At 49.3% G+C, this 12,982-nt stretch overlaps 1 protein-coding gene across 2 annotated transcripts; it reads left to right on the top strand.

The window, feature by feature from the left end:
• The first annotated feature begins 336 nt into the window (after positions 1–336).
• Positions 337–5,300, top strand: ALDH1B1 (aldehyde dehydrogenase 1 family member B1). Of its 2 annotated transcripts, XM_055301572.1 has the most exons (3): positions 337–472; positions 797–995; positions 2,659–5,300. In XM_055301572.1, exon 3 carries the CDS (start codon positions 2,669–2,671, stop codon positions 4,220–4,222), a length of 1,554 nt encoding a protein of 517 aa, XP_055157547.1. In that variant the 5' UTR covers positions 337–472; positions 797–995; positions 2,659–2,668; the 3' UTR covers positions 4,223–5,300. The 2 variants fall into 2 exon arrangements, with proteins under 2 accessions (XP_055157547.1, XP_055157548.1); XM_055301573.1 differs by lacking the exon at positions 797–995 and having other exon boundaries at positions 339–472.
• The last annotated feature ends 7,682 nt before the right edge of the window (positions 5,301–12,982 follow it).

Below are 12,982 nucleotides of genomic sequence, written 5' to 3'. Positions count from 1 at the left end.
AAAATTCTTGCAATCTTTTCCGTGTTTTCCAAGTTTTCTAGATTGTGCATATATTCTTTTTGTCCTAGGCCCCAGAAAATGCATTTTTAAAAAGCGCGCAAAGAACATCTCAGAGGGCAGGGCAGGGGGTAGAGCGGCGGGGGGGGGGGGGGGTGGAGACCGAGAGAGGGGCGGCACCGAGGGGTCCCCAGGGGCTGCAGAAGCGCACGCCCGGCTGCAGCCTACCTGTGGCGGCGAGGGCCTGCCCCGGGGTCTCTCCGCTCCCCCGCGAGCGCCTGGGGCCCGCAGCCCGCGCCGGGAGTCTCCGCGAGGGGGGAGGAGCCGGGAGCGAGGAGGGGGGCTCTGCCCCCACCGCCAGCGGGAGGAGCGGCCTCGGCCGGGTCGGGCGGCTGAGCCCAGCGCGGAGGCGGCCCGGGCGAGCCGCGGCGGAGCGGAGCGGAGCGCACCGGGGCTAACCAGCCAGCGGCCGCAGGTAGCCAGCGCCCTCCCCTCGGGCCCCACGCCGCGCCCCGCCCGCCCGCCGTGGAGGGGGGACCCCCAGGGACCCCAAGGCGTGCACTGTGGGACCCCCTGGACACTAACACCCCTGCGCCTGCACCCGGGTCGCTGGGTGGTTGCTGTGGGGCTCGCAGGACGCAGATCCGGGCAAACCTTCCCCCCCTTAGCTCAACCTCAGGCTCCCGCGCATCCAGCCCAATCTGGCCGAGAGCCCCCCCCCCACTCTAGCTGGAGGCCAAGGCACGTACCCCTCCCCGCAGAAAGGGTGTAACCTTGCTAACAGCCAGTGTTACTGCAGGTCACTTATTAATTCACCTCATTGGAGGGGCCGCTCTTGCCGTTGGTGCCACTCGTACAGGGTGGTCCAGAGCTCTGGTGCTTGGCGGTGGGCACTAGTGCTGGGAACCGGAAGAAATCGCCCACAGTCAGGAGGAAACAAAACTAGGACTGTGGGAATCCAGGCCGAGGCTCCTGTTCTTATTTGCTGTGTGTTCTCGGTGAGTCCCTGACCTCTCTCTCTGATCCCAGTCTTCTTCCAGAATGGGGGTCATGATCATCTGCCCAGATTACCCCAGGGTTTACTAGGAGTCTCCTGGACTTAGGTGCTAAGAAAATGGCCTGCAAACTGTCAAGCGAGGTATGCTGCGAGCAATGGTCTTCCAAATGCAAGTGAAGGCTCCAACCGTGGACCCATTTAAGCCCCTAGAAGAGGAACAGCCTTGGCGTTTAGCATGAAAGATTTGCCAGCCTTGGTCTATGACTGTCTCTCTGTTTAGCCCCTCCACCCCCACCTCCCCATGGATTGGTTACCTCCACTTAGCCTCCCCTGGGACCCCTTCTGGCCTCAGACCCAGACTTCAAACAAAGCTGCTTCTGTCCCAGCATAGGACAGAGCACTGAGCAGAATGGAACTTGCATGCACCCCTGACAGGTCTGCTGGCTCAACTATCCTCCAAGGGAGGGCTTTCTTGGGGCAGCACTGCTCTGTATGAAGCTGAGGCACCTGGCTGGGCTTTGCTTTCCAGGATGCCCCGTGGCAGAGGGTTGGGGTGGAGAAGCCAGGTGCAGTTCCTCTTGGCTGCTGGATGGGTCAAGACTCAAGTGAGACAGAGAAGGTGGAGGGGTTGATATGGCTGAAGAGTAACTGTTTCAATGAATCTAGGAATTTCATACACCTATGTATGAAATTCATACATGAATTTGTATTCATACATATGTATGAAATGCATTTCATTGAATACATTTTATATACTGTTTAAATGTTATAGCTGTTGTTTTTAATAAACTCTGAATGTTTCAGAGTTTTAGGCAAGAATAAACAGGCCCTTCTTTCCAGAGGCTCTGAGACTTGCTACCCTCTTGAGAAGCTGAGACCTGTGCCCCGGGGGGCCAGGCTAGGCTGGTTCCTGAGGGTGCTGCTGGCTCTGATGTGCTGGGGTGGAGGGCTGCCAAGCTTTTTAAGTGCACAGCCCCATTCAGTGTAGCCCCATGAGGCCTTTCACATTAAGAGGAAACTGAGGCACGGGGGTGAAGTGAAGCAAGCCCTTGTCTCAGAGAACAACTCTGTCTCTCAGCCCCTTTGGTTTCTTCCCCATTGTTAGGTCAAACTATGAACAGTGTTTATGGAAATTTTGATGCATATCACTGAGCAACTAGCTGTGGAGCAGCTGCTCTGTGCCAGGCATACTTCGAGGCATCAGGGACACAGCAGTGAATGAACCAGGAAAAAAAATGCCTGACCTCTCAGAGTTGATGTTTTACTGGGGTGAGGCAGACAATAAACACATAAGTACACATAAGTGTGTAAATATACTATTCGATGTCGCAGGTGGGGAGAGATAAAGCATGGGGGAGACAGGGCGCTGATAGTGAGAAAGGTGGCAGTTTTATAAATTTTATAAAGGGCAATCAGGGAAGGCCTTGCTGAGCAGGTGACATTTGATCCAAGACCCAGAAGAGGTGAGAGTGAGCTGGAGGATAGATGGGACATGAGGGCGTTGGACCAGAGGGTTCTGTAGGGCCTTTATACCCTTGACAATCCATGTTTTTAGAGGTGGCACCTTTATGCTGGCATCTTAGAACGTCTGAGCTGGTGGGCCTTTGCGTGACCACCTGGCCAGCTCTCACCTGTTCCCTCTGCTTCCTCCTGTCCCCCTGCAGAGTGGTGAGCATGCTGCGCTTCCTGGCACCCCGGTTGCTTTGCCTCCATGGCAGGACCGCCCCCTACTCTTCCGCAGCAGCCCTTCCAAGCCCCATCCTGAACCCGGACATCCGCTACAACCAGCTGTTCATCAACAATGAGTGGCAAGACGCAGCCAGCAAGAAGACCTTCCCGACAGTCAACCCCACCACGGGAGAGGTCATTGGCCATGTGGCTGAAGGGGACCGGGCTGACGTGGACCGGGCAGTGAAAGCAGCCCGCGAGGCCTTCCGCCTGGGGTCTCCGTGGCGCCGGATGGATGCCTCAGAGCGGGGCCGCCTGCTGAACCGCCTGGCCGACCTCGTGGAGCGGGATCGCGTCTACCTGGCCTCACTGGAGACTTTGGACAACGGGAAGCCTTTCCAGGAGTCTTACGCCTTGGACCTGGATGAGGTCATCAAGGTGTACCGGTACTTTGCTGGCTGGGCCGACAAGTGGCACGGCAAGACCATCCCCATGGATGGCGAGCACTTCTGCTTCACCCGGCATGAGCCGGTTGGTGTCTGTGGCCAGATAATCCCCTGGAACTTCCCCTTGGTCATGCAGGGCTGGAAGCTCGCCCCAGCGCTCGCCACCGGCAACACCGTAGTCATGAAAGTGGCAGAGCAGACCCCCCTTTCCGCCCTGTACCTGGCCTCCCTCATCAAAGAGGCGGGCTTTCCCCCGGGGGTGGTCAACATCGTCACCGGCTACGGCCCCACGGCAGGTGCAGCCATCGCCCAGCACATGGATATCGACAAAGTTGCCTTCACCGGCTCTACGGAGGTGGGCCACCTGATCCAGAAGGCGGCCGGCGACTCCAACCTGAAGAGGGTCACCCTGGAGCTGGGTGGGAAGAGCCCCAGCGTCGTGTTGGCCGACGCTGACATGGAGCATGCTGTGGCGCAGTGCCACGAAGCCTTGTTCTTCAACATGGGCCAGTGCTGCTGTGCCGGCTCCCGGACCTTCGTCCAAGAATCCATCTATGATGAATTTCTGGAGCGAACCGTGGAGAAGGCTAAGCAGAGAAGAGTCGGGAACCCCTTTGAGCTGGACACCCAGCAGGGGCCCCAGGCGGACAAGGAGCAGTTTGAACGAATCCTGAACTACATCCGGCTCGGCCAGAAGGAGGGGGCCAGACTGCTGTGCGGCGGGGAGCGTTTTGGGGATCGCGGTTTTTTCATCAAGCCCACGGTCTTTGGTGACGTGCAGGATGACATGAAGATCGCCAGAGAGGAGATCTTTGGGCCCGTGCAGCCCTTATTTAAATTCAAGAAGATAGAGGAGGTGATCGAGAGGGCCAACAACACCAGGTACGGCTTGGCTGCTGCCGTGTTCACCCAGGACCTGGACAAGGCCATGTACTTCACGCAGGCGCTCCAGGCTGGCACGGTGTGGGTAAACACCTACAACATTGTCACCTGCCACACGCCCTTCGGAGGGTTTAAGGAATCTGGCAATGGGCGGGAGCTGGGCGAGGATGGGCTTAAGGCTTACACGGAGGTGAAGACAGTTACCATCAAGATTCCGCAAAAGAACTCGTAAGACAGGCTACCACGGGGACCCCCCCTCCAGTCCACAGGTTCCATAATCACCTAGACCATGGTTGCCAAATAGTGTTTTTAGCCTCAGGCCCCACTTTATTTGCTCCATATGAACTCTAATAGGGAAGCTCAACAAATAAAACAATTAAAATGAGAATTGCTCTTGGTAAAGCAGGGCCGGGGACCAGACCTGGAGTCCTATCCAATAGCCCCTCAGCCCCAGCCACCTTGGTGGCCCAGAGTTATTTCCATGAAATCTTGGGAGTGTCTGGAAAATAGATGTAAAACTACTGATCTGGGCAGTGGCTTTTAGTTCTTGCTTCTGATCCGAGGACATCCCAATGGATTAACCTAATGGCTTAGTAGATGGACTCAGTTCAGATGTAGGATTTGAAAGCATTAGGAGTGTCAAACTAGGTGGGTGCCAAATCTTGGCCCCATTTTTCAATGACTTAACCTAAAAAATCAAGAATGCTTTTCCTTTTTTTTTAAGTACCAGTTGCTGGCTATTTTGCTTGCTTACCCTTCATTTTGCTGCTGATTTTCTTTAATTTGAGGGAGAAGTGAGCAAAGAATGCATTTATATAAACCATTCCTTTAAAATAAATAACCCAAGTGTCCATCAGCTAGTGAGTGGATAAATGAAATGTTTCCATGGAATATTCCTTGTGCCATTCAGCCATAAAAAAAGGAATGAAGTATTGACATTCATTATAGTATGGATGAACCTTGAAACCATTAGGCAGGATGAAAGAAGCCAGACATACATACAAGGCCACATATTGTATGATTCCATTTACATGAAATGTCCAGGATAGGCAAATCCAGAGACAAAAAAGTATATGAGTGATTTCCAGGTGTTGCGGGAGGAGGGAATGGGGAGTAATTGCTAATGGGTATAGGATTTCTTTTTGGGAAGTTTTGAAGGGTTCTGAAAATGGATAGTAGTGATGGTCGCACAACTTTGTGAATATACTAAAAAGTACTGAATTGCACAGTGATTCACATAAAAGGATGATTTTTATGATATATGAATTAATTTCAATTAAAAATCAAATAAAAGATATTCATACGTTGTTTGCCAATCTAGTCCATTGGGTGCCAATATTCTCTTCTAACTGAAAATTTTAGAGTTGAGGTAACAGAAGGGACACAAGTAGTCATGTAGTCAACCCCCAGCCAGGTGCAAAAGTTCCCTCCCCAATATTTCTAGTTGCATTTTTGTTTTCCCTTGGCTGGGTGACAAAGTGCAGTCTGAAGGCCCACAGAGAAAAGTCCTGGTTCCTGCCTAGAACAAGTCCATTTGGGTCCCCATTTTAGGGTTCCACACTCTCCCCCAGCCCCTACCCAAGCACACCACCCCTCAAGCAGAGCCCTGCATCACAGCCATTCTGACATGCTAGGGGTTTCCAGAATTTTATTTATTTTTATTTTTTAAAGATTTGAGAGAGAGAGAGAGAGAGAGAGAGAGCATGCAAGAGTACTTGTGCATGTGAGGGAGGGGGGGAGGTGGGCAGAGGAAGAGAGAGAAGTAGTCTCCCTCTGGAGCACAGAGCCTGACACCTGCTGATCCCAGGACCCTGAGATCACGACCTGAGCCGAAATCAAGAGTCGGATGCTCAACTGACTGAGGCACCCAGGAGCCCTGGTTTCCAGAATTTTAAACTTCAGAGTTGAGTGTATTTGTTGTTAGTCTTCCAACTTCATTCCCTATCGGAAGGGAGTGAATCCAAGACAGCCAGACCACGGTCCACAACAATGTCGATCCTCTCTCTCCTTGTCTTCCATCTTTCTAGACCACGTTGCTCATTGCACTTCTTGGTTCACTCAAGTAGACCCAGTCATGGGAATGCGCAGCCCTGGTCATCTCTTTAATGTCCTGTTACCTCACTGAGGCATCGGGATGACTTTGTTCTGTGTCTTTAGGAGTGGGCCTGACCCTGCTTCCTGCGAACTCGGGGTCTGTTCAGGTCCCTAGTCTCCCCTTCCTAGGGCCTCCTTTCTGCACCATTTGTCTAAGCCTGGGGTGACCCTGACTGTCCCCCAAAGTGCACCTTTGATCTTTTTCTCTGGAGGCTGTTGGCACATTTGCATAGAGAGCAACAGCCTGGGAAGGTGGGAGGAAGAAGGAAACAGGGGTTTCCCACCACTAACAAGCAACATTGTCATCTGCTTCTTGGTACTTCCAAGCCAAGAGGAACTGTTAGAGGGTGTCTCAGAGTGTGGGGGTTCCTTCTAGGTCCTTCACTTCATCCCTGAAATTCTGAGCTTAACCAGTCAGGTCAGATTCCTAGTCAGCTGAGCCCCAAGGCCCCTCTGTCCTCCTTCGTTGCTGTCACTGCAGGAGGTGTGAGCAGGAGGTTGAACCAGGTCTCATTAAGTACATGATTGCACCTGGTCATAGATGCGACTCTGGGCCAGCACCCATTCCACAAGCTTACACCAAGCGCTTACTCTGTCCAGCACAATCTCTGCCAGTCGTCTTTACGTGCCACTGAAGCCTCACAATCCCATAAAGGAGGCCGTGGGGTGACCCTCTTTTTATTTTTATTTATTTTATTTATTTATTTTTATGAGAGAGAGAGAGAGAGAGAGAGAGAGAGAGAGAGGCAGAGACACAGGCAGAGGGAGAAGCAGGCTCCATGCACCGGGAGCCCGACGTGGGATTCGATCCCGGGTCTCCAGGATCACGCCCTGGGTCAAAGGCAGGCGCCAAACCGCTGTGCCACCCAGGGACCCCGACCCTCTTTTTAGATGAGGAAGTGGAAGCTGAGGGGTTTAGCACGAGGCTCATTTGGACTCAGGTTCTTCTGTGCATACACTAGGGCCCAGAAAGGGGGCCAAACTGACGGAGCATCTAATCACACCTCAGGAAGCCTCAGGAGCCCAGAGCAGTTCAGCAGCTGCTGAACAAGTGCAAACACCCTACTTCTCTGCTGGATCCACCAGGGCTTCTCTAGATCAGACCCCAGATCTCAGATCCTGGGCCTTTTAAGAACTCTAGTTTGGAGAGGAGGGGCAAGATGGCGGAAGAGCAGGGTCCCCAAATCACCTGTCCCCACCAAATGACCTAGATAACCTTCAAACCATCCTGAAAATCTACGAATTCGGCCTGAGATTTAAAGAGAGACCAGCTGGAACGCTACAGTGAGAAGAGTTCGCGCTTCTATCCAGGTAGGAAGACGGGGAAAAAGAAATAAAGAGACAAAAGGCCTCCGAGGGGGAGGGGCCCCGCGAGGAGCCGGGCTGAGGCCGGGGCGAGTGTCCCCAGGACAGGAGAGCCCCGTCCCGGAGGAGCAGGAGCTGCACCAACCTTCCCGGGCGGAAAGGGGCTCGCAGGGAGTTGGAGCAGGACCCAGGAGGGCGGGGATGCCCTCGGGCTCCCGGGGACACTAACAGACACCTGCGCCCCGGGAGAGTGCGCCGAGCTCCCTAAGGGCTGCAGCGCGCACGGCGGGGCCGCAGCAGCTCGGAGGGGCTCGGGACGGCGGCTCGGCGGAGGCGGCTGCGGGGCGGGAGCGCGAATCCACCAGCGCAGGCCCCGGAGCACAGGGCGCCGGGACACAGCCCAGGATCCGGCCTCCCCCGGGACAGGCAGAGGCCGGGAGGGCCCAGGACAGCGAGGACGCTCCTGCCCCGAGCTGAGCAGATCAGCGGCCCCGCCCCGGAGCCTCCAGGCCCTGCAGACGGAGAGCCCCGGAGTTACTGCGGAGGCTGAATCCAGGCTTCCAGAGCTGCCGCAGCCACTGCGGCTGTTCCTCCTGGGGCCTCACGGGGTAAACAACCCCCACTGAGTAGCCTGCACCAGGCAGGGGCAGAGCAGCTCCCCCAAGTGCTAACACCTGAAAATCAGCACAACAGGCCCCTCCCCCAGAAGACCAGCTGGACGGACAGTTCCAGGGGAAGTCAAGGGACTTAAAGTCTACAGATTCAGAAGATACTTCCCCGTGTTTTCTGTTTTTTTTCTTTTTTCTTTTCTTTTTGATTTCTGATTGCTTCCCCCGCCCCCCTTTTTTTCACCTTTCTTTCTTTTTCTTTCTCTTTTTCTTCTCTTTTTTTCCTCTTCTTTTTCTTTTTTCTCTTTCTCTTTCCTTTCCTTCTCTCTCTTTCTCTCCTTTTCCAAAACAACTTGTTTTTGGCCACTCTGCACTGAGCAAAATGACTAGAAGGAAAACCTCACCTCAAAAGAAAGAATCAGAAACAGCCCTCTCTCCCACAGAGTTACAAAATCTGGATTACACTTCAATGTCAGAAAGCCAATTCAGAAGCACTATTCTACAGCTACTGGTGGCTCTAGAAAAAAGCATTAAGGACTCACGAGACTTCATGACTGCAGAATTTAGATCCAATCAGGCAGAAATTAAAAATCAATTGAATGAGATGCAATCCAAACTAGAAGTCCTAACGACGAGGGTTAACGAGGTGGAAGAACGAGTGAGTGACATAGAAGACAAGTTAATGGCAAAGAGGGAAACTGAGGAAAAAAGAGACAAACAATTAAGGACCATGAAGACAGATTAAGGGAAATAAATGACAGTCTAAGGAAGAAAAACCTACGTTTAATTGGGGTTCCCGAGGGCGCCGAAAGGGACAGAGGGCCAGAATATGTATTTGAACAAATCCTAGCTGAAAACTTTCCCAATCTGGGAAGGGAAACAGGCATTCAGATCCAGGAAATAGAGAGATCCCCCCCTAAAATCAATAAAAACCGTTCAACACCTCGACATTTAATAGTGAAGCTTGCAAATTCCAAAGATAAAGAGAAGATCCTTAAAGCAGCAAGAGACAAGAAGTCCCTGACTTTTCATGGGGAGGAATATTAGGGTAACAGCAGACCTCTCCACAGAGACCTGGCAGGCCAGAAAGGGCTGGCAGGATATATTCAGGGTCCTAAATGAGAAGAACATGCAACCAAGAATACTTTATCCAGCAAGGCTCTCATTCAAAATGGAAGGAGAGATAAAGAGCTTCCAAGACAGGCAGGAACTGAAAGAATATGTGACCTCCAAACCAGCTCTGCAAGAAATTTTAAGGGGGACTCTTAAAATTCCCCTTTAAGAAGAAGTTCAGTGGAACAATCCACAAAAACAAGGACTGAATAGATATCATGATGACACTAAACTCATATCTGTCAATAGTAACTCTGAACGTGAATGGGCTTAATGACCCCATCAAAAGGCGCAGGGTTTCAGACTGGATAAAAAAGCAGGACCCATCTATTTGCTGTCTACAAGAGACTCATTTTAGACAGAAGGACACCTACAACCTGAAAATAAAAGGTTGGAGAACCATTTACCATTCAAATGGTCCTCAAAAGAAAGCAGGGGTAGCCATCCTTATATCAGATAAACTAAAATTTACCCCGAAGACTGTAGTGAGAGATGAAGAGGGACACTATATCATACTTAAAGGATCTATCCAACAAGAGGACTTAACAATCCTCAATATATATGCCCCGAATGTGGGAGCTGCCAAATACTTATACAATTAATAACCAAAGTGAAGAAATACTTAGATAATAATACACTTATACTTGGTGACTTCAATCTAGCTCTTTCTATACTCGATAGGTCTTCTAAGCACAACATCTCCAAAGAAACGAGAGCTTTAAATGATACACTGGACCAGATGGATTTCACAGATATCTACAGAACTTTACATCCAAACTCAACTGAATACACATTCTTCTCAAGTGCACATGGAACTTTCTCCAGAATAGACCACATACTGGGTCACAAATCGGGTCTGAACTGATACCAAAAGATTGGGATCGTCCCCTGCATATTCTCAGACCATAATGCCTTGAAATTAGAACTAAATCACAACAAGAAGTTTGGAAGGACCTCAAACACGTGGAGGTTAAGGACCATCCTGCTAAAAGATGAAAGGGTCAACCAGGAAATTAAGGAAGAATTAAAAAGATTCATGGAAACTAATGAGAATGAAGATACAACCGTTCAAAATCTTTGGGATGCAGCAAAAGCAGTCCTAAGGGGGAAATACATCGCAATACAAGCATCCATTCCAAAACCTGGAAAGAACTCAAATACAAAAGCTAACCTTACACATAAAGGAGCTAGAGAAAAAACAGCAAATCGATCCTACACCCAGCAGAAGAAGAGAGTTAATTAAAATTCGAGCAGAACTCAACGAAATCGAGACCAGAAGAACTGTGGAACAGATCAACAGAACCAGGAGTTGGTTCTTTGAAAGAATTAATAAGATAGATAAACCATTAGCCAACCTTATTAAAAAGAAGAGAGAGAAGACTCAAATTAATAAAATCATGAATGAGAAAGGAGAGATCACTACCAACACCAAGGAAATACAAACGATTTTAAAAACATATTATGAACAGCTCTACGCCAATAAATTAGGCAATCTAGAAGAAATGGACGCATTCCTGGAAAGCCACAAACTACCAAAACTGGAACAGGAAGAAATAGAAAACCTGAACAGGCCAATAACCAGGGAGGAAATTGAAGCAGTCATCAAAAACCTCCCAAGACACAAAGTCCAGGGCCAGATGGCTTCCCAGGGGAATTCTATCAAACGTTTAAAGAAGAAACCATACCTATTCTACTAAAGCTGTTTGGAAAGATAGAAAGAGATGGAGTACTTCCAAATTCGTTCTATGAGGCCAGCATCACCTTAATTCCAAAACCAGACAAAGACCCCACCAAAAAGGAGAATTACAGACCAATATCCCTGATGAACATGGATGCAAAAATTCTCAACAAGATACTAGCCAATAGGATCCAACAACACATTAAGAAAATTATTCACCATGACCAAGTAGGATTTATCCCCGGGACACAAGGCTGGTTCAACACTCGTAAAACAATCAATGTGATTCATCATATCAGCAAGAGAAAAACCAAGAACCATATGATCCTCTCATTAGATGCAGAGAAAGCATTTGACAAAATACAGCATCCATTCCTGATCAAAACTCTTCAGAGTGTAGGGATAGAGGGAACATTCCTCGACATCTTAAAAGCCATCTACGAAAAGCCCACAGCAAATATCATTCTCAATGGGGAAGCACTGGGAGCCTTTCCCCTAAGATCAGGAACAAGACAGGGATGTCCACTCTCACCACTGCTATTCAACATAGTACTGGAAGTCCTAGCCTCAGCAATCAGACAACAAAAAGACATTAAAGGCATTCAAATTGGCAAAGAAGAAGTCAAACTCTCCCTCTTCGCCGATGACATGATACTCTACATAGAAAACCCAAAAGCCTCCACCCCAAGATTGCTAGAACTCATACAGCAATTTGGTAGCGTGGCAGGATACAAAATCAATGCCCAGAAGTCAGTGGCATTTCTATACACTAACAATGAGACTGAAGAAAGAGAAATTAAGGAGTCAATCCCATTATACAATTGCACCCAAAAGCATAAGATACCTAGGAATAAACCTAACCAAAGAGGTAAAGGATCTATACCCTAAAAACTATAGAACACTTCTGAAAGAAATTGAGGAAGACACAAAGAGATGGAAAAATATTCCATGCTCATGGATTGGCAGAATTAATATTGTGAAAATGTCAATGTTACCCAGGGCAATATACACGTTTAATGCAATCCCTATCAAAATACCATGGACTTTCTTCAGAGAGTTAGAACAAATTATTTTAAGATTTGTGTGGAATCAGAAAAGACCCCGAATAGCCAGGGGAATTTTAAAAAAGAAAACCATAGCTGGGGGCATCACAATGCCAGATTTCAGGTTGTACTACAAAGCTGTGGTCATCAAGACAGTGTGGTACTGGCACAAAAACAGACACATAGATCAATGGAACAGAATAGAGAACCCAGAAGTGGACCCTCAACTTTATGGTCAACTAATATTCGACAAAGGAAGAAAGACTATCCACTGGAAGAAAGTCTCTTCAATAAATGGTGCTGGGGGGATCCCTGGGTGGCGCAGTGGTTTGGCGCCTGCCTTTGGCCCGGGGCGCGATCCTGGAGACCCGGGATCGAATCCCGCGTCGGGCTCCCGGTGCATGGAGCCTGCTTCTCCCTCTGCCTGTGTCTCTGCCTCTCTCTCTCTCTCTCTCTCTCTGTGACTATCATAAATAAATTTAAAAAATGGTGCTGGGAAAATTGGACATCCACATGCAGAAGAATGAAACTAGACCACTCTCTTGCACCATACACAAAGACAAACTCAAAATGGATGAAAGATCTAAATGTGAGACAAGATTCCATCAAAATCCTAGAGGAGAACACAGGCAACACCCTTTTTGAACTCAGCCACAGTAACTTCTTGCAAGATACATCCACGAAGGCAAAAGAAACAAAAGCAAAAATGAACTATTGGGACTTCATCAAGATAAGAAGCTTTTGCAAAGCAAAGGATACAGTCAACAAAACTCAAAGACAACCTACAGAATGGGAGAAGATATTTGCAAATGACGTATCAGATAAAGGGCTAGTTTCCAAGATCTATAAAGAACTTATGAAACTCAACAGCAAAGAAACAAACAATCCGATCATGAAATGGGCAAAAGACATGAAGAGAAATCTCACAGAGGAAGACATAGACATGGCCAACATGCACATGAGAAAATGCTCTGCATCACTTGCCATCAGGGAAATACAAATCAAAACCACAGTGAGATACCACCTCACACCAGTGAGAATGGGGAACATTAACAAGGCAGGAAACCACAAATGTTGGAGAGGATGCGGAGAAAAGGGAACCCTCTTACACTGTTGGTGGGAATGTGACCTGGTGCAGCCACTCTGGAAAA

The sequence above is a fragment of the Nyctereutes procyonoides genome, unplaced genomic scaffold (assembly GCF_905146905.1).
Source record: "Nyctereutes procyonoides isolate TBG_1078 unplaced genomic scaffold, NYPRO_anot_genome, whole genome shotgun sequence".
NCBI lineage: Eukaryota > Metazoa > Chordata > Mammalia > Carnivora > Canidae > Nyctereutes > Nyctereutes procyonoides.
Note: the sequence above shows the minus strand (reverse complement) of the source record. Positions and strands in the feature narration are given on the sequence as shown.